The sequence below is a fragment of the Balaenoptera acutorostrata genome, chromosome X, assembly GCF_949987535.1.
Source record: "Balaenoptera acutorostrata chromosome X, mBalAcu1.1, whole genome shotgun sequence".
Classification (NCBI taxonomy): domain Eukaryota; kingdom Metazoa; phylum Chordata; class Mammalia; order Artiodactyla; family Balaenopteridae; genus Balaenoptera; species Balaenoptera acutorostrata.
The window spans coordinates 43,682,699-43,704,531 of record NC_080085.1 but is presented as its reverse complement, the minus strand read 5'-3'; the positions used below and the strand labels follow the sequence as shown (position 1 = coordinate 43,704,531).

General features: G+C 43.9%; 1 protein-coding gene across 2 annotated transcripts in view; it reads left to right on the top strand.

The window, feature by feature from the left end:
• The window catches only part of DGKK (diacylglycerol kinase kappa), a 168,746-nt gene extending 148,414 nt beyond the window's left edge, over positions 1-20,332 (top strand). The window contains exons 17-27 of one of the 2 annotated variants that reach the window (XM_057538216.1): positions 1,402-1,509; positions 4,228-4,324; positions 4,600-4,707; positions 5,363-5,476; positions 5,824-5,958; positions 7,149-7,309; positions 7,878-8,019; positions 9,014-9,100; positions 13,022-13,132; positions 14,798-14,921; positions 16,744-20,332. In XM_057538216.1, the coding sequence (XP_057394199.1) occupies positions 1,402-1,509; positions 4,228-4,324; positions 4,600-4,707; positions 5,363-5,476; positions 5,824-5,958; positions 7,149-7,309; positions 7,878-8,019; positions 9,014-9,100; positions 13,022-13,132; positions 14,798-14,921; positions 16,744-16,823 (1,267 nt within the window). In that variant the 3' untranslated portion in view covers positions 16,824-20,332. The remainder of the gene's footprint in view (positions 1-1,401; positions 1,510-4,227; positions 4,325-4,599; positions 4,708-5,362; positions 5,477-5,823; positions 5,959-7,148; positions 7,310-7,877; positions 8,020-9,013; positions 9,101-13,021; positions 13,133-14,797; positions 14,922-16,743) is intronic. The other variant, XM_057538217.1, reaches the window with a different exon arrangement.
• The last annotated feature ends 1,501 nt before the right edge of the window (positions 20,333-21,833 follow it).

Below are 21,833 nucleotides of genomic sequence, written 5' to 3'. Positions count from 1 at the left end.
TTCCTCACGTATAAAACGGAGATAATTGTAGAACTTGCCAGATAGGTTTGCTGTATTTATTGAGTTTATATATCCAAAGTACTTGCATTGGGCAGTGTTTGACACCCATAGTTAGGTGCTATATGTGTTACAGTTGTTATTATTTTCTTTTTATTAAAACAACTTCATTTCATTTCAAAGGACCTGTTTTTCACTGTTGCCTTTAACAGTAAATGATTGGAGTTGCTAAGAAGTAAGTGGACATTTAGAGGGCTAGCTAGCAAATCTAAAGACATCTGTCTCAATAGCCCTACCTCTTTAGAATATTCCCAGTAGCCAAGTTCCATCACATTCACTCATTTTGAGTTCCATTAAGAAAATCAGTTACATCAGTTAGAGAATCCCCAATTTCTGGACTGTGGTCAAGGAAGACAAATCTCATGTGAGAGATGTAGGGTCAGTTTAGTAATGAATAAAAAAATCTGTGATTAAGTAGCTAAATTGTAACTATTTTCAGTTTCTCAAAAGAAAGACACAGCTAGCAATTATTTAAGTTTTCTGCAGCTTCCCATTTATTCCTATATTCAACTCCCATTCCCCTCCGCTTTACCATTGGCTTAAGCTCATATATGAGGCCTCAATGGACCTACCTAATGAGTTTTGATCAATGGTGTGCTGGAAAATGTTTAACAACCAGCTCTCTGGGGGGATGAAAGCCCTGATTTATTCCTGGTGTAAACCCTTTCATCATGGCCTATTTCAAGCTACTGATATAATGTCATTGAATGCAGAGTTGGGAATTATAGGCATAATCAGCTTACATAAACTGGTATGAACTGGCTCCAGCACACCACTGGTTTTAATGGATGGATGCAGAAGAATAAAACAAACTACTTGGTTTTGTTGTTGTTGTTGTATATACATCTACCCTCTTTTATCAGTTTTTTTCCTTCAAATGTGTGGTCACTTTGCCCTTTGATGTGAAAGTGCTACAAAGGAGTTCAGACATCTCTGGAAACAGTAATACAGACTTTACTTTCATCATATATTTTTATCTGAGATACTTAAATGTTCTTTCTTTATGGGAATAAGTCAATGACTCTTATTTCCCTTTATTTTATGTGGAGAAAATAATGACCACTCATATCTGACAGCCTCCAAAGATGGCTTCTTTATTATGAATCCCAGTTCCACTGAATCCACCCAACTGGCTGGGTGTCCTCTCTTACAGCTAACAAGTTAGTTGTTAACACAATAGGACATCTACATGTGCCTCTCAAGAACATTAAGCCTTGTGCCCAGTGTAGAGGGGGCCTTCCCTCAGTGGCTGTTGATCACGCAGATAAAGTCTGCAGCCCAATGATAACAGCACTTCTTTCCTGCACCAGTGTCTATTTTCTTCTTCCCTTTGGCTAATTTCAGACGCTTCAAAGAAAGGTGTGTCATGAACAACTATTTTGGAATTGGACTAGATGCTAAAATTTCTCTGGAATTCAACACCAGAAGAGATGAACACCCAGGACAATACAAGTAAGGAAAAGAAACTCCCCTCCCTACATACAAACACACAATCACAATATACACATGTATTCCCACATCCCCTACCTCACAGACAAGAAACAGAAAGAGTCTGTCCTTTGTAAGAAAACACATTAGTCCCAAGGTTAGACTAGTGGGATAGCTTGCCCCAAATATTGACCAGATCTGTGATGATGCTGCACTGGCATCCTGAACTTGGAGCTGCTTTCATAGTCTTGACCTGTGGACAGCTAACTGTGTTACTGTTACTGAAAACAGATTACATTGATTCAATTCAGCCAATTGCCTATCTTTGTTCTGTCTCCAAGAACTTGATGAGGTCCTAGTAGTGGTTTTAGGTCTGTTCTTGCTTGGCAAGGCTGCAAAGTATCAAAGATCGCCCTACTGGTTCTTAGTGTTCCTAACCGGGTTCCCCAGGACCTACTGATTTTACCCCATCTTGGTTGGTCTGCTTGGCACCTTCTGGTACTTTTGTACTACAGACATACCCTAAGGCAGCCTCAGAGTTCTTGTGGTAAATTGAAATTATGAGTAAAAAGAAGCACACCCTCCACCCATCATCACCATCCCTGCCCACCTGCCACCAGAACTTCTTTCTCAGAGCAGGCCTGGGCTGAGGAACAAGTACTTTATCAGATGTGTCTTGAAAATATTGCTTCCCAGTTGCTTGTCTTTTTTGTTATTATTGCTTGTCTTTTCATTTGTAATGGTCCCTTTTGAAATACAAAATTTTGAATTTTGATGAGTTCCAATTGATCAAGTTTTTTTTTTTTTTTTATGGACCATGCTTTTGATGCCATGTTTGAGAAATCTTTGCCTAACCCAAGATCTTAAAAATTTGCTGTTTTCTTCCAAAATTTTTGCTTTTGCTCTTACATTTAAGTCTATGATCTGTTTTGAGTTACTTTTTATGTAAGGTATTAGGTAAGAATCTGAGTTCATCTTTTTGCACATGAATATCCATTTACCACAGCACCACTTTTTTTATACATTTTTTTTAAATTTTTTAATTAATTAATTTATTTATTTTTGGCTGTGTTGGGTCTTCGTTTCTGTGCGAGGGCTTTCTCCAGCTGTGGCGAGCGGGGGCCACTCTTCATCACGGTGCGCGGGCCTCTCACTGTCGCGGCCTCTCCCGTTGCGGAGCACAGGCTCCAGATGTGCAGGCTCAGCAGTTGTGGCTCACAGGCTTAGTTGCTCCGCGGCATGTGGGATCTTCCCAGACCAGGGCTCGAACCCGTGTCCCCTGCATTGGTAGGTGGATTCTCAACCACTGCGCCACCAGGGAAGCCCCACAGCACCACTTTTTAAAACTATCCTTTCCTCCAATGAATTGTGTTGGCACCTTTGTTGAAAATCGACCCTAAATGTAAGGGTTTTTTTCCTAGACTCTCACCTGCATTCCATTGATCTATGTGTCTATCCTGTGCAAGCACCACGCTGTCTTGATAACTGTAGCTTTATAGTAAGTTTTGAAATTGGGAGATGAAAGTCCTCCAACTTTGTTCTTTTTTCAGAATTGTTTTGGTTGTTCTAGGTATTTTGCATTTCCATATAACCAAACTCCAATTTTTAATAGATAAGGAAACTGAAGTGCCCAGAGAACTTATGGTTTAAAACAGAGTGCAAATAATTTTGTGCTATGTGCTAGCCTTCTTACATTTCAAAACCCATGCCCTGTGGTGGCTCATTTCTGTGGCTCTACTTTTTTTTTTTTTTTTATGGCTGTGTTGGGTCTTTGTTTCCGTGCGAGGGCTCTCCCTAGCTGTGGCAAGTGGGGGCCACTCTTCATCGCAGTGCGCGGGCCTCTCACCATCGCGGCCTCTCTTGTTGCTGAGCACAGGCTCCAGACGCGCAGGCTCAGTAGCTGTGGCTCACGAGCTTAGTTGCTCCGCGGCATGTGGGATCCTCCCAGACCAGGGCTCGAACCCGTGTCCCCTGCATTGGCAGGCAGATTCTCAACCACTGTGCCACCAGGGAAGCCCTGTGGCTCTACTTTAAAAGCTCACAGTAAACTCTATCCAGTCTTTCTAGTGATTGTTAAGTATCCTGCCTGTTTTTATCAGAGACTCTACAGTCAACAGGACCTTGTCCTTCCCACCTCCACCACAAGTCTCCGGATATCCTTGCCCGTCCCATATTCTCTCCACTGGTTCCTACTCTACAGTCTTCCTAGTAAGCTTATTTCTATTCTGTAGCACTGAGTTAAGTGTTTGATATACAGGTCTTGGAAATCTCTCCACTTTGCCAGAAAAGTTATGCTTCAAAGAAACTGCAATCTAAGAGTCACATATTTCAAATGAAATTGATTCCAAGTGGCTGAAATCTTGAGCTCCCAGAGTGGCACTTGCCAGGGTAGCTGATGTGTACTAGCCAGTTATGCTCACAGCTTTTTATGAGCCTTACTTTCTAAATATAGCCTGTCTCTTCCAAGCCTGAACCAATATCAGAAGCAAGTAAAAGTGACAAATCAATGGGATGCTGATGCCTCAAGGAGACCCAGGAACCCATTTCAGCTGGTGTTCACATAAGGATACCAGTTACACTATCCTAGCATTCCCTCTTGTGTCCAGTTACCATTAAACATGACTCCTCTCTATAAGAAGGCACTTGACGAATAAGATGGTGTCTACTCTTACTTTTCTTCATCCACTTATCTTTATATTATTCACCCTCTGACTACCTTTCTCTACCCTTATCTCCCTGTAGTAGCCGCCTTAAGAACAAGATGTGGTATGGCCTTCTGGGAAGCAAGGAACTTTTTCAGCGCTCTTACAGGAAACTGGAAGAACGAGTGCACCTGGAGGTTAGTGGAAAAGAGGGTGATCCTTCCTGGGCATGAAGAAAGGAAATATCATGACCTTGGGAATCAACTTTCCACTATATCCTTAGTTCTTCCCAAGCTTTAACTCTGATCCTCACTCATTGCTCATGGGAGGAAAGCATGAAGATAGATTTCCATTTTATGGATAAGAAAATAATAGCATGAAGAGAAGACAGAGCCCTTCCCCCATCTCTGTAAATGGCCCTTCACATTGGTATCTGAAGAGCCAGCCAACAAGGGCTACTCTTTTCTTTCAGTGTGATGGAGAAGCCATCTCCTTGCCAAACCTGCAAGGCATTGTAGTGCTCAACATTACCAGCTATGCTGGAGGCGTCAACTTTTGGGGAAGCAGCACAGCTACCACAGTGAGTATGGAACAAGGAACAGGGAGGAAGAAAGGCTTGACCCCTCTAAAGTCTATCAGAAAGGAGAGTTGAACTGACTGGAGTGTAGGGGAAGAGGAGATGGGCTGGGGACCTTTATTGGCAGCAGCTGTATGATGAGGTTTTTTTTTTTTTTTAAGGCAATTACCACCCCAGAGCACAAGAATCAACCAAAAACCTCAGGATCAGATAAATTCTTCGGTGTTGCCTGGACTTTGAATTTTCCATTCCTCACATTTGAAAGATCCTTGAAAGGTTACCTAGGCCATGCCCTTTTCTCTAAGGAGGTCTGTCAATAAAATCTCCTGAGAAATTGGCCATGAATCCTTTCGTCTGAGCTCACCCAAGAAGGCCATGAGACCAGTGGGACTGGCCTTGGGGATTTATGATGCTAGATTGGACAGGGAGAGAACCAGTTAAGAGTTGTGATCTCAAAAGGGACTGAGTTTTTATCTCAGTGCCCTTTTCCCAAGTTGGCTTCCTGACCTCATTCTTCTCCTTTTAATAATGTAGTAGTTTCTCCACTCTTCATGAGCTAGAAAAATTCTCACCAGGAGCTTTCAAAGCATACCTGCTTGTGATAGGCAAGGTGTGGTTTCTCAAGGGTGAGATGTGTGACACAGTTCTTCCTCCTCAGGAATATGAGGCTCCTGCGATAGATGATGGGAAGCTAGAGGTAGTGGCAATCTTTGGTTCTGTACAGATGGCAATGTCCCGTATCATCAACCTGCATCATCATCGCATCGCCCAGGTAGGCACGGGCCTGGTGGGCACCAGAAAGGGTTTGAGCTCTGTGGCTACAATCCAGGATGTGGGGTAGTCTCAGGAATTAACCAGGTATAAGAATGCCAGGGTGGAGGGAGCAGATTATCTGGTGGGAAGCAAGGTGCTGGCTGAAGTTGGAAACAGAGGTGGTAGGGACCAAAGGAGCAAAAAGCCCATAGCAAACATGTGTTTCCTCCCTGGGACAATCAGATTCACATTTTTGCCAGTCCTGTTCAGATACACATTTAGGCCATGACTGTGAGATTATCAGATTGGTCTACAGTCGTTACCTCATTTTTCTCCCCCATTCTCCCTCCTCCTCGTCTCTGGCAGTGCCGTGAGGTGATGATAACCATCGATGGTGAAGAAGGTATCCCAGTGCAGGTGGATGGGGAGGCCTGGGTTCAGAGGCCAGGCCTTATCAAGATTAGATACAAGAACACTGCCCAGATGCTGACAAGAGATCGGGTAAGAAGGGAAAGGCTCATCTGGGGCTCCTACGTTGTCTCATCTACAGCTATCACTTGAGTACTGAATACTTTCAGTCAGGCAGAATTCCTTAAAGGGAGGTCTGCATGATACTTATCTCAGAGTCACCTTGGGTGCTTGTTAGAAATGCACATTCCTGGGCCCCACACAGGCCCACTGCATCAGAATGGAGACGGGTATTTCCTGGGAACTTGCATTTGCAGACAAGCTCCCTGAGACACTCTGATATACATAGACACTTGCAAAGCACTGTCCAAGAGAGTGAGACAAGAAGCTCCCTTCTGTAGTTTTCAAAAAAGTTGTACTCCTCCCTCCACTGCACAGAGTTAAAGGCCTCAGGTGGTTACGGAGAAATCTGCTCCCTCAACAAGAGATTCTTCATTGAATATGGTCTTTAGGTTCCTCTAAGGCGTCTTAAAATACTGCATTCACAAATATCACTCACCTCAGCTACACCACCCAAAGCTAGAAAGGAGCCATTATTAATCAGATGCTCAATTCTTAGAGGCTTTCTTCCACTCTGGCCTGTGGACAGTCCATAGACACAGCAATAGAGAAGGGATGGGATGTCTAGTTTATAAACTACCTACTTTGTGTTGGGCACTTTACATATATTCTCTCAAGTAGGTCCTCTCAACAATCCTGTGAGGTAGTTACACTTATTCCCATTTTATAGGTGAGGAAAATGAGGACCATAGAGGTTAAATACTTTGCTAAAGGTCACACAACTAGTCAATGACAGAAGCACAATTCAAAATTAAATGAGATGTGTCTAGCTCTAAGATCCATCAGAATATATTGCCTAGATTTGGCAAAGAAGGGAGCTGAAAAGGGCTCCACTTTCTTATTGATCATGATACCTACCTATAGGAGCTTCTGGAAGGCAGACATCTGTCTGATTCAAGTATGTTGTCCCAAGAGTTGGCATGGTAACAGCAACAATGACAACAACAACAACAAAAAAAAACTAAAACTGCTTAGTATTAAAGAGACATTGAATAAAATGTTGGACAGATGTATGGGTGTGGAGATGGGTGTATGGGGGGATGGATGAGGCCCTCTTTCCCCTTTCCCCACAGTACCCACAAATATCAGACTCACAGACAGATCTGTCACATGCCATCTTAGCTACAGCAATCTTTAGGCTCTGCCACTGTCTTCATCGCCAGGACTTTGAGAACTCAATGAAAATGTGGGAGTGCAAGCATTCTGAAATCCAGGCTGCCTCTCAACCCCAGCTGGACTCCCAGGAATCTCAAGATAGCCTCTCTGATGAGGAGTATGCCCAGATGCAGCACTTAGCTCAGCTTGCAGAAAACCTCATCAGCAGGTAAGTGGACTGGCCCAGATACAGGGCTGGGAATCCCAAGAAGAGATAGGGAGAAGAAGCCAACTTGTATCTATTGGCTACTGGAGAGCCTGGCCTCAGAAAGGAGTCTTGCTCAGAGCTCTGAAGATTGACAGGGACCCTGACATTCTACGTAGGAAATAGTCTTTGTGGTCAGCAGTAAGCCAGCTTGGACCTCTCTCATTAGGCCCAGAGATAAGTTTTGATCTCCTCTTGCTGCCCCAGACCCAACAGGACTAAAAACGTTTATCCTTGCCCTTAAATATCAGGAGGGCCTTAGAGTTTCTGGAGTCAGCTCCTTCCTCTATTCTAGCCTCCCACTCTCCCAAAGCACCCAGTATCTAATTCTGGCGAGACAAGGATGGACAAAAGTGAATACCTAGAGAAGAGTAGAAACATTTTCTGGCATAGGTGGCTCCCTAGAAATGAGAAGAAATAACAGGAGAGAGTAAAGAATACAATTTACCCTTAATCCCAACCCTCACCAGCACCTCAGGCCAGACATCCTTCAGAACTCTAGACTCATTTATCTGTCCTTGCTTTATTACAGACTTACTGACCTGAGCAAGGTCCACCAGCATGTGTCTGTCCTCATGGATTCTGTGAATGCCAGTGCTAACATCCTGAATGATATATTTTACAACAAAGACAGTAGCAATGAGGCAGGTGCAGCTTCCTGCACTCCCATTGAGGTAAGGGGGGAAGGGGCAGATGAAGGAAAGGAGTCAAACCAAATAAGAAAGGGAAGGAAGGGGAGCTGGAGGCTGGGTAGAGAAACTGGGCAAATGACATGGCAGGAAACTGATGGATAGAGTAGTGAGGGAGGCAGATATTGCTTGACTTGTTACAGGTCCAGAGTGGTTACTGGGAGAATCCCATAGCAGATTTCATCAGCCTGATAGCTATCTACCACACTGGCCTCAAGGAGAAATAGCCTGAGAATGGAGAGGAACTTGGCTTAGGCCCTTCCTCATTCCAAGTGGATCCCTATATGACCTGTTAAGGTGACACTTGTCATTGAAACTTGTGCTCCAGGCTGCCTTGGTTTTCCTCTTGAAGGGAAGGTCTAGATTAGATTCTTGATGTTAAATGTGCCACCCTGTGACTTTACCCACTGGCAGAAGATTTTTAAGTGATGCTTTTAAAAAGTAACTTTAGTGCTAGGCAAACAATACCAAAGGGCCACATACAGGGTCAGGGCCTCCTAAAATGTAGGTTACCTGTTTATTCGGGGCCGGATCTTAGTTGGAAGAGGCCTGGAGCTCCAGGCCTGGCGTTTCAAGAAGACAGATGGTTAGGCCTAACTTCGTGTACCATGGGAAAGGTGGCTTCAGCCTAATGGCAACAAGTGGCCTCAAACTTACTATCTGGTTTGCATATTCCCTGTTTCCCTATACCCATAGCACTCAATCAGTGATGCCAAATGCCAAGTTGTGCTGCGCCACAGCATACAACACACCAATACAGCTGTACTGGTAGTTGATAGCTGGCATCAGTTTTGACTGGTTGGTGCCCATGCTGAACTACTAGTTGTGCTATATTGTGAATATTACTTTTTCACTTATAGCCACATCCTACTAGCCTGCTCCTACCGTCCCACAGAGAAGCCAGCTGCATGCTTACTAACCAACAACTCCTCTGTCTTTGTCCTTTCCCTTCCTTTCTTTTCCTTTCTTCTCCTCTCAGACTCTAACCAGAAATGACGCAGTAGATGTTACATTTAGTCTTAAAGGGCTCTACGATGACACCAAAGCTTTCCTGGATGAAAACTTGGTGAGTGGATGGGGTTGGAACAGGGAGGGCAAAGTATCCCATCTGAATTTGGTCACAGCCTGTGCTTGGTTCTAGGGCATTGGAAGACATGTAGGAGCATTTTGGCCAGGTGCTTACCTGGCAGTCCCTGCTGTGTCATCTTCACCCAGAGTTGTCATTGATCGTGTCACTCTATAAGTTATGCGAATCCATAGGGACTACAATATCCTTGAAGAAAAGCCTGTCTCCTTTGGCAAATGTCTCCTGGGTCCAGACCAGGCCAAACAAAAGCAGCGTTTCCTCATCATACCTAATATAGTTTCAGTAGAAAAGGGTGAGCTCTTTTGAGCTGCTCTGCATCTCCCAAGTTTCCACATACGTCTCTCACCATGTGGAAAGACAGTAAGGAATAGTGGGAAAAGTTGGGGGTCTCTGAGTTCAAATCCCAAATCTGCCAATTACTAGCTATATTAGTTTTCTAAGGCTGCTGTAACAAAGTACTAAAACCTGGGTGACTTAGGACAACAGAACTTTATTGTCTCACAGTTCTGTAGGCTAGAAGCCTGAAATCAAGGTGTCAGCAGGGCCATGTTCCTTCTGAAACCTGTTGGGAAATCCTTCCTTGCCTCTTCCTAGCTTCCGGTGACTTGCTGGCAATCTTTGCTGTGTTCCTTGGCTTGTAGATGCATTACTCCAATCCTCCATATTCACATGGTGCTCTCCCTGTGTCTCTCTGTCTTCCCATGGCCATCTCCTTAAAGGATACCAGTCTTACCGGATCAGGGCCCACCCTACTCCAGAGTCCAGACCAGACAAATGATCTCATCTTAATAATTACATGTGCAATGACCCTATTTCCAAATAATTGAGGTACTGAGGGTTAGGATTTCAAGATATCTTTTTGGAGGGGACACAAATGAATCCATAACAGTAGGTATGTGAGGTAACTTCACCTCTCTGGGTCTCAGTTTCCCTACCTACAAAATAGGAATTAAAATCTCTACCTGTCCAGGTTGTTGTGAGGATTAAACAAACTACTGTATATTATGTGCCTAGCTCTTCCTAGCAGCTTGACAGATGGTAGATTTTATTAGTGTTAGGGAAAATGGACTGAGGCTCAGTTTTTGAGCTACAGGAAGAGTTGCTGTTTCTCATAATGCAAAGCCCATAGGCACATCTGGTGAGTGTGCTTTAATGAGTCAACTGATCATGACCACTCCACTTTGAGGTCTGCTGCTAAGGCCCCTAGGAAGGTACTGTTCTTGCCTCTCATCTAATTAAGGTTTATTTGAAGAGGGGCCTCTGAGTTGATTTTTGCAAGAAGTGCAGCCACTTCCCCTTTGCCATTTGCACATCTAATTGGCACACTGCACAGGTGGAAGAGTGGTTAAGGCAGTCAGGCCAGGCTGTCCCAGCATCTGAGCCCCAGGCTAGAGTCTTTCAGCCTTCAGCGACAGCACCAGAAGTACCTTCTATATATAGGCAGAGCTCAATGGCCTTGCCAATTTGGGCAGCAGGAAATATGGGAGCTTGGCCTCTTATTGCCACTCAGGCTTTCTTGAGGCTCATGGGCTCATGAAAATTGGTTTGTGCCAGCCAACAACCCAAATTGAGCACATATCACACTTAATATAGAACCTGGTAAGGACACCCCCACACATACACACATCCAAATGAGACCTGGGTGCAAACGGCCACTAAGAATGACCATGTATCTCCAGAAAGGCCATATCATAGAGGTGGCATGGATGTAAGGCTTATTTCATTTTTTAAAATTTATTTTTATTTTATTTATTTATTTTGGCTGCATTGGGTCTTCATTGCTGCATGCAGGCTTTCTCTAGTTGTGGTGAGTGGGGGCTACTCTTCATTACGGTGCACAGGCTTCTCATTGCGGTGGCTTCTTTTCTTGTGGAGCACGGGCTCTAGGCATGCAGGCTTCAGTAGTTGCAGCATGCAGCCTCAGTAGTTGTGGCACACAGGCTTAGTTGCTCCGCGGCTTGTGGGATCTTCCCAGACCAGGGCTCAAACCCGTGTCCCCTGCATTGGCAGGCAGATTCTTAACCACTGTGCCACCGGGGAAGTCCAGGCTTATTTCATTTGAATGTTGTTATTCCTCCCCTTGAAGGAGGAGAACAGTCAGTGTTGGGAGAGGGATGTAGCCTTTTGATGAAGAAAATCCCACCCAGTAACTCCCACTTCCCTTATGTGGCAAACTGGCTTAGTGATATGTTAGAACAGAAACCAGGAAGTGATCAACGAAGCCCCCTGAGTCAGTTTGCACATTTATCTCAGAGGAAAGTCCTGAACAAGGTCTCTATTGAAGCCAGAAGGACAAGAGAACAGAGCATAAGATTCAGGCCCAACCATATGCTATTTTTCAGAGCCTGAGTCTCTAGGTGCCAAATAGGAAGTCATTAGGAAGCCATTTTATTCCTCTCCTATTATGATTAGGAATCATTTTCTAAGACCCCAATTCCTCTTTCTTCTCTGTGGCTTTGGGTTTGACTATCAAATCCCTTTTGAGCACTGCTGGTAAGTATGCCCCTAAGAATCCCTGCCCCTTTCCCCCTTACCTTGAAGTGATGGCCATTTCTTCTTGACACCACTGTTCCCCATCCCACCACCATGTGCACACACGTGTCCTGTGCATCTGGGCTACTCCGTACTGTCCTAAATCATTCGTTGTAAAGCAAAAGCAAGAGGTTATTTGTCAACATGATTTGTTCCCCTCTCATATCCCATCCTGATTGGTCATAACCTCCAATCCCATCCCTCGCTCATTCACCTGCCACCCATTTGTGACAGTCGGCAGGGTTCCACTTAAGGCTGGCCCATGCACAGCAAGAAGCCACATAAGTGCCAGATTGAAAGTAAAGCACATGCCAGAGAGGAGAGATGAAGCCAAATTAGGTGGGCTGGAAAGCATGTCAGAGCTGATGATATCAGCATGCATCTGTTCTCCCAGCTCACTATTTAATGGAACATGAACTATCTCACTTATGTTATTGGTTTAGAACTTGGTTCTTCTGAGTTGGAGATGGTCCCAGAATAATCTATTTTAACTCTCCCATGGAGCATACAGAGTTCATCCTGTGTGTGCTGGGGGTTACTAGGGAATGCTTGAGCTTTGTTTCCTAAACCCATGGGACAAGCCGTCATTCACTAAGAGTGAATAGCTAGGGGCTAAAAGCACAGCCTGGGGAGGCAGACCCTCTTTGCCAGGAAGGGAAAATTTGAGCCAATCTCTCACTAGCCCTCCCCTTGCTTCACAAAGCAGCCTTTAAATTATGGTAACTGTGTAATAAAGATTTCCCCCACCCCAGCATCTGGCCACCCCACATACCCTTTCTGGGATGGTGTGGTATAGAGGGTAGGCTATAGAGTTGAATAGATCTGGGTTTCTGTCTAGTCATGTGATCTTGAGCACTAAACTTCTTTGAGTCTGTTTTCCCACCTATAAAATAAGAACAGTAGTACTTTGTAAGGTATTATCAAGCTATTGGGAAGATGGAATGAAACTGTATGCACAGTGCCTGGCATATAGTATTTGCTCAAAAATTGGTAGCTATTATTAGGGGGACACTTAGGTGTCTCCAGGGGCTTGAGGGTCAAGGGTAGGACCCTTATCCTGGACCCTAAGCTGTAGGGGTACAACTCAGTGTTAATTGATACTGGTCAAAGGGCCTCTCTGCTTGCCAAACTGTGATCATGCCAAGCCCTAAGGAAAGCATCACTGTCTGGTTGTCTCCTGGATCTCCCTATTGAGAAAGTAAAGAGCTGGCTATACTTTCCACCGACACCATGGGCCAAAGGAGATATAAGTTGGCACCCTGTGGTCTCATGGCCACTAGCAGGGACTGGGAGTTGCGGAGAAGGCAAGAGTCTATGAAGGTAGGGTGCTAGGCATTGGATACTCACTCTTTTTCCTGTCTTCACCAGCTGAGAAATGCTGAGTATGAGGCCACACTGCAAACTTCCCTGGATGCCATGAATAAGGAGTTTGAAAAGCTATCTGAGATTGACTGGATGAATTCAATCCTTTCTCCAGAGGTATGTGACCTGTGGATTGGGAAATAAAGGGGAAGAGGGATTCTTCCTTGGTGCTTTGCCTTCCAGTGTGGGCCAGGACACAGTGACTGATGTAGCATAGGGAAGCCAGTAGTGGCTTTCAGCTTGAGTTTAACAGAGCCTCCTCCTCCCATCTCCTCACCATAAGTATACAGGACAAGGCAGAAGGCACACTGAAAAACTAGATGATCATGAGAACATAACCAGAAAGAAGAATCACTCTGTAGCAGAAGATTGGGAAAGAATAAGCAAGAATGGTCTTTTTCTGTGCTGTTCTCCTGGCTGCAATTCCCCTCCCCTGCTCAGTACCTGCTGTTGGGACTGAATTTCATCTGGTACATACCACTATGGCCAATACCACGTGTTTACAGCCAACATCTGTTCTAAATGGTTGGTGCCCAGGCCATACTGGTGGTTAAATCTACCAAATATCACCTCTCCTTGCTGCTTTCTGTCCCTCCCACTCTGGGAGGAAAGTAGGCTATCTCAGTGCTTTCCCCTAGCAGGTGTGTGGCTTAAAAGAAAATCAAGCGTGGCAGCTGTGACTATAATATAGCTGTGGGAATGTCATCATTTTTTGACAATTCTGAGTGCTCTCCTGAGATTGAAAAATAGTCCCATTTCATAAATCAAATGACTCAAAGCTGTCCACCTATCACCAGGTAAATTACACCTTTTATGGTCTGACAGGGTTTTGCTTTAAATTTCTCCACCATGGAACTGCTCATTTCAACCTGTAGGAATCCTTGGTTCTCCTATTCATTATACCTGTTTTCTGGCTTCATACACCAGTTATATGCATGTGAGCAAGCCATACAAGCATGTTTGGACTAGTGCAGCAATTGGTCTACCATTTAAGAGAAAAAGCCATAGGCAAATTCAGGTCTTAAAGGATTTAATAACTTTCTCATATGCCTTTGCTGCTCTTAACCAGTAGCCCCCTGGGGAAGAAAAACATGCTGTTATGCAGAAAAGGAAGCAAACTCTTGTAGCACCCCCTTTCTACTCAGTTCAGCTATCTTGCACCAAGCTCCTGACCTAGGCAAACAGACTGGATATTGAGAGAAATGAAACAAACAGTCCATGCTCTGAGGTCTCAATATGGGAGTCTGCCTGGCCTGGGCATAATCTCTTTTCTGGACTTCAGCATTTCCATAAAGATGAAGAAGTGAGGCTCTAAAGAAGGGCAGAGTAGATTGAAAGAAAGACAGGAAGATGTTGCTCATTCACTTGATACCAAACTTGCTCACCTTAAGGCCACAGAAGACGCAGATCCACTTTGGTGGGGAAAAGCAGAAGGAGAGTCAATTATTCATTGGACTTTCCAAAGCTTTGGTTCCGAGGGAAGGTCCCGTGCCCTTCCTTTAGGTTTCTTCTGAAAGGCAATTCAGAAGAGCATTTATTAATATGAGATCATTTATTAAAGCATTTAGCAAAGTACCTGGCACAGAGTAGGATTTTGGTAAAGATCAGATGCTTTCTAGGGCACAAGACTAGTGAGTAGGGGTATCTCCCATACCTGGACAGACAGCAGATCTGCCTGCTTCTTGCAGCCATCCTTGTTCACCACCTTGCCAGGCCTCTAGGAATTGTTTCTGACTATTAGGCAACTAACATTTTGACCTTGCTCTTGTTGTGGTTTGCCAGGAAAAGTCTTCAGACACTGACAGTAGAAGCCTCAGATTGAAAGTTAAGTTCCCCAAATTGGGGAAGAAGAAGCCAGAAGAGGAAGACAAACCTAAATCAGGCCAAGGCATCCAGGGTTTTATTGGTAAGTTTCTCCCACAGGCATCGAGGTCATAAAGAATTCCCCAGCAGCCTGGGTACTTCCCAAAGACCTGAAGCTCACATTAGAAATGTACACGGGTATGGTGGTGATGGAGGAGGTGGCCAGTTGGGAGCCAACCTTAGGGGATGCCAAGCAGTCTCTTGGACAAGGTGTGAGTTAGAAAGTGATATGGAGGGAATTCCCTGGCTGTCCAGTGGTTAGGACTCCACGCTTCCACTGCAGGGGGCACGGGTTCTATCACTGGTTGGGGAACTAAGATCCCACATGCCGCGCGGTACAGCCAAAAAAAAAAAAAGCTCCTTACAAAAAAAAGAAAGTGATATGGACACTGACAGGGAGAGAACCTGAGAGGCAACCTTGCTTTGTGATCTCTGTGTTATAAACAGATGAAGAGAAAAATGAGAACAGCCAGTTACCTTTCTGCTTGACCCATTCCTTTCCTCAGTGGATAAAGTATGGCAAAACAGTCATATTTAGATCTCTTTCCCAGTCAAATACAACTACAAGCTTTTGGTCCTGCTCCAGAAAGCAGTATTTTTTTTTGCATTATTATTTTTTTTAACATCTTTATTGGAGTATAATTGCTTTACAATGGTATGTTAGTTTCTGCTTTATAACAAAGTGAATCAGTTATACATATACATATGTTCCCATATCTCTTCCCTCTTGCAACTCCCTACCTCCCACCCTCCCTATCCCACCCCTCTAGGTGGTCACAGAGCACAGAGCTGATCTCCCTGTGCTATGCGGTTGCTTCCCACTAGCTATCTATTTTACGTTTGGTAGTGTATATATGTCCATGCCACTCTCTCACTTTGTCACATCTTACCCTTCCCCCTCCCCATATCCTCAAGTCCATTCTCTAGTAGATCTGTGTCTTTATTCCCATCTTGCCACTAGGTTCTTCGTGACCTTTTTTTTTTCCTTAGATTCCATATATATATGTTAGCATATGGTATTTGTTTTTCTCTTTCTGACTTACTTCACTCTGTATGACAGACTCTAACTCCATCCACCTCACTACAAATAACTCCATTTCGTTTCTTTTTATGGCTGAGTAATATTCCATTGTATATATGTGCAGTATTATTTGAGATGGGTTGGGGGTGTCAGTGCTGGGCACCTACAGGGTCAGGAACAGGTTCCACGACCTATCTAAACACTCTTATTCTTTGTTATAGTAAATCCCTGGAAATGCAAAATTTGTTTCATTATTTGAATTTTGGTTCCACCCCTTCTTCAGAATTGGACTTAAATGTTCTTGATATGTCAGTGGGGCTCAAAAGAAGGTTCCCTTAGAATTGTCGGTTATGCCAATTCTGATGTCATTTGTCTCTCCTAAATTCTGAGCCTAGATGACCTGGAAGCTTGAGAGAGATGACCATAGTGGACATGGGGGGGAAGGGATGGAGGGTGACGGTTTGTTTTGTTTTTTTGAGGAACTGAGACTTCATACAGATGCCAAGAGAGAATCTCCTGGACCAAGTTGTGTTTGGTCCAACTGGTTTGAGTCCCTAAGAATCTGCCAGTTGGGAGACCCACGGTGTTTGAGAGTCTTTCTGAAGACTCTGAAAGGGTCAATAGCAGTTTCATGGATTATCAGGTTCTGAGAACTCATCCCATTTGTGTTTGGCTTGCATGGCATCAGCTGGTTTTCTAAGATGGTTTAAAAATGGTTGCTACAATAGGAACAAACCAGTCTGTCTCCTAAAGGACTCTTTGCTCTCTTTAGCGTCCATACATTTAGGCATCTGGCAATGTGCTAACCTCATTATTTCTATACTTGCTTTTTTTTTCTATAAAGGAAATTTGTGGCACCGCAGACATCGTGAAGATGAAGCAAAAAATGATGATCCTCCAACACCATCAGGATCTCAACTATAACCCTTGAAAGCTGGAAGGAGAACTCACAACATTTAGGATTCTACTAAAAACTCTTGAAACCTCAATACAGGCTAGACTAAATTATTTCAGAACAAACATGAGCACCACCAAGAAAGATCCTCCAATTCTTTACACTAATACATTTTTTTCCTGGACTCAATCAGGTCTCCTTAGAGGTTTACATTTTCTCATTGGCCAAAGATTCTTGTTCCGAGTTGTCTTGTTCAGTTCTCCTTCTCTTCGTGCATCTTGAGCAACTACAGTATTTAATTGAACTAAGCTTTTTGTGAATGGCCTGGGATCTACAAAGGATTCAAGGGAGTTCACCTTTTCAGGGAGTTGGGGAAGGTTTTTCTCTGACTGGCAGAGAAACTGTTGATGCTAGGGAATGAATGAAAGAAATACTCTCAGGGAGATGAGGAGAGGGGTCAGGACAGCCAGGCTTGGTGGTGTTTCTCCCCCAATCCCTGCCAATTGCAACTTGTGACTTCAGGAGGTCTCTCCTCGCAGGCTTATTAAGATGAGAACTAGGTCCTGGGGGCTTGTCCACTTGCCTCTTACAATGACCATGTGAAATCTTTTCTTGTGGTGACTGCTCTCTCTGCAAACCCTTTCTGTTTTTCCATGTGCGCATGTATGTCTTTGCACATGTCCAGGTGGTGCTCTGGTGGCTGGGTGGGCCCATTGGTTGGAACTCACCCCTATGGCAACCATACAGGCTCCCCTCCTACTGCCTTGATCCTAGCCTGCATGCCTCCATGGAGTGTTTGCCTGCATTCTTGCTGGATTTTTTAACTAAATGTTTTGCTGCTGTGCTGCAGTATAGTTATGTATAGAGACATATAAAGATGTATATATATAAATATATATATATATTTTTAAGAACTGAAAATACAACTCGACCTCTAAATGACCCTATAATTTATTGTGCTAACCCAGGAATCCCTTCCCACCCTGATCCCATCCTCCACCCCCATTACCCTACACACACATATGCCTCTACCAACTGCCCTAGTTCTTGGTGGAGCTTCTAATCTTTTGGTGCATTTTCAGTGTCTTAGAAGTGGCTGGGCTCTACCTATGGCCCAGCTGATTCTGACGCCCCCTTAAAATTCTGAGCCAGGCCACAGAAAGGGGAACAAAAACACCAATGCCCTAGAGAAGGGGGCTAAGCTGGCATGCTGCCTTTTTCGCTCTATCTGTCCTGGACTCTACATCAGCAACTGCCCCAACCTGTGCTGTCCCCTTCCCCAATAAACACTATATGGAGCAACCAGGCCTTGAGCTCTGTGACTCAGATGTCTGAGCTAGGGACTGCCTGACAATCAAGTCACAGCCTAGGCCCTTCCCCACAAGCTCCACCTTGGCCTGCATCTTCTGGGCAGGCTGTTGGTTAAGTCCCCAAATCACTTTTGAATCTCCCTTCTTGCTCCTTTCCCTTGAGTACAGAGGGACATTCAAAGTGACCAGAAAGTACATGGGCCTGGGAAAATGGAGGCTAAAAGCGTCTGCTTCTCCCATGGTTCTTCTTCCAAATTTCTCATGAAAACAAACCAGGCCAAAATTGCTCCAGATCCCAATTAGCATTTTTTTGAATGCCTGCGCCCAGTCAGGCAAATCTAATCAAACTCCAGTATTTCTCCAGTGGTTCTCTCATGTCCGCCTTGTATCCCCACCCACCCTCAACTCATACCTTTGAGTAAGTGTCCCTTCCCACTTATCAAGAGAAAGCCAGGAAACTGGCCTCTCCCCACTTCTCAGACAAACTTAGCGTGCTCAATTACCTGACTCAGTCCAATCGCTGGTTTATCGAGGTGCACAATCCAACTCTAAGCACTGGTTCTCAACTCTGGAACTCCACCAGCCTAGCCCACTTAAACCAGCCACCTGTGTTCCACCTCTGCAGGGGTGAGGAGAAAAATACTAACAAGGGGATAGTCCCCAGACATCTGATTGCTGTGCCAAACAAACAAAAAAGTCCTAGCTCTACAACTAGGGAAGAAAGTTAATGGGAAAACATTTAAAACTTATTTAAGCATCAGAATATGTTAACTTACTGTGTGTATTTAAGTGGGGAATGTGCTGTTGCTGTGACTTTGGCTTTCTCCGCATTACTCTTTCTTCCCAGGAGGAGGTATTAGATCAAATCAATAAGGTCACCGTTGCAGCCCAACTTGGCTCCTCCGTGGCTGCACACATTAACAGCTGCACACACGCTCACTCACAGAGTTGGGAACCAAGTTGCATTTTTTTCAGAAGAGCCTTTTTCAAAATGAAAAATTTCCAAATGAGCAAATTTAAGGAAACAAAGGGAAGTCCTGGGAGAGGGTAGCTTTTACTTGGCAGTGCCTAAGCAGGGCTGTGTCTTGTAATTATTTTTATCACCAATGACAGTAAACTGTAATAGTACTCCATCTCTTGTGTTTACTTTGCTGACTTACTATCCGTCTTTGTATGTTGTAATGCTACTGTTGCTCTGTTGTACCATCTGGATTCCCTTTCACCCACCCTGTCCTCCCACCCTGAATCAGAATGATATTGAATGAAACCACTAAGATTGGAGGCTGGAGTCAACTCCTGGAGCAGAATTGATAGGGGATGAGGCCCAGGAGCAGGTGTGGCTTGCTAAATCCCTTGGTTACCTCCTAAACTGCTTAGTTACCAGTTGTTTCCCAAAACAAGGAAGACAGCTTTGCTGAGCACCTGTTCTTGCACATACTAGCTTGAAAACAAAGCAAGAAGTGGTGATCTCTTTCTCAAGGGAGATGGCCCATCCTCTGGAAGCATAAGCTCCTTTCAGGACTTCATGGTTAACTACTTGCAGTAATATAATTGTTCAGGTGGTGGGACCAGACACCAAATATCCATCTCGATTATGTTCAAAGTTGACATCAAGAGCCAAAGTTCTGGAGTTTGGTTGCATCTTTGGAGCACTTTCTGAGGGACTGATTGAATGGGCAATTCCTAGCAAGAAGAACAGTGGGGAAGGAGAATGCCAGTGGATTTGGACTGCCATCAACTGCTTTTGGTGTCAATACTACAGGAGGTCAGCAGCTATCAGTCACCTCACCGGAAAAGGGCCTGTGTTGTGTCCAAAGGGGCAAGGGAAGAATAAGGAAGACATCTTCAATTTAATAAATTAGGTTAAAGTTGATCAGAAGAAACAGTTGGGGTTAATGTCATCTTCCCTCAGGACACAAGTAGAAGAATTTTAGTTTCATAAGAAGTAGAAACTAATACCAAAGCAACCAAACCCATTAGCACCATTCCATCCTGTAAAGGACCTTGATCGGCTTTATGGTTTGTGGAATTGCATTTGTCTACTTGTCTGCTAATCTTTAATCTATGTTTTTTTGTTTATTTGTTTTGTTTCCTCAGAGGCCCCTGCAAGTAAGCAGCAGGGCCAGGGGCTGATTGGGGGAGGAAACTGGGGTAGTTATGGGGTAACAGAAAAAAGCAGAAAGAAAAGGTCCACAAAGTGTGCCTATTCCTCCTCCCCACAAAATGGAACACCAGTCTTCAAAGTTAATAAAGTTTTGCTTCTTAAAGTATTTTAATAAATGGATAAATATAATCAACACCAGTGTCTCATCATTTACCTCAGCATGGGAGGAGTTGAATGGTGGTGGAAATGGGGAGTGGGCTTGGGTTGTCATCCAAGCTCTAAACAAGCCACATGCATGTAGGGATGGCAGGTGGCGAGGGGTGGGGAACAGCAGCAGCACAAACCAAGACTCTCCATCAGGGTGATCATAACACTAAAAGGGCTGCCACAAAAAGTTCTAAAACCTAAAACAACTCAGGGCAATCCTATGGGGGAATACCTGCCACTGTATTTGTTTCAGAAGCCAACTCTCTGCAGGATCCAGATTCCAATGAAATGAACTAGTTACAGGGGAGGTGAACTGAGGTAGAGTACAGCCCAGATTGCTAACTAGATGCATAAATGCAAAAAGTACCTCGAAAAATTTTCGACAATACAATCTGCTCCCCTAAACCATACATCACATACTCCTCTCCCCTCCATAAAGGTTGAAGTGGGAAGGAGTGTTCTGTTCAGATGCAAAATTGGCTAGGCCTGGGATCGAAAGTGGTTCAATTTCTGCCCTACTGACAGTGACCCTGGAGGAACCAGTTATTTGTCACATTTAATAGGGAGGCAACTGAGGCTGTACTAGACCAGGATTCCACAAAATGCTACACCAGTGTGAGAACTCAGATATTCTAAATCCTCGACTTTCCAATACGAAAAACTGTCTCTTACTTAGAGACAAAACAGTTGTGACCTTCAGGACCACAGTCTACCTCCATAAAAACAACATTCTTATGCTTTATGAGAGAAACAGCCCTATTGCTGAGGAGCTATCACCAGGGTGGGCCCTGTAATTCCTGGTAAGAAGTTTAGACTACATCCTATAAAGCTAGTAAAGTACCATCAGAATTGAATTTGTCTGTGTTTTAAATTATCATACGATAAAATTGCTTTTTTTTTTCTTTTGGTGTATAATTCAATGAATTTTAACACATGTAGATATTCATGTAACCACCACCACTACCAGGATACAGAAGTTTCCACTACCCCATTAATCTCCTTTATATCATTCCTATATAGCTACACCTTAACCCTACCTCTATTCACTGATCTATTTTTCCATCCTTATAGTTTAAGGAATGAATGTCATACAATATGTAACCTTTTGAGGCAAGCTTCTTTAACTCAGCATAATGCCTTTCAGATTCTTCTTTTGTTTTGTGATCAACAGTTTGTTCCGTTTTATTGCTGAATAGCATTCCCTTGTATTGATCTACCAGTTTGTTTATCCATTTAGTCATTGAAGGACCTTTAAGTTGTTTCCAGTTTTTGGCAATTATGAATAAAGCTGTTATAAACATTCATATCCAGGTTGTTGTATCCACTTCTCTAGGATAAATACCCAGGAGTGTTATTGCTGGATTATATGGTAGAATCATGTTTAACTTGATAAGAAACTTCCAAATTATTTTCCATAG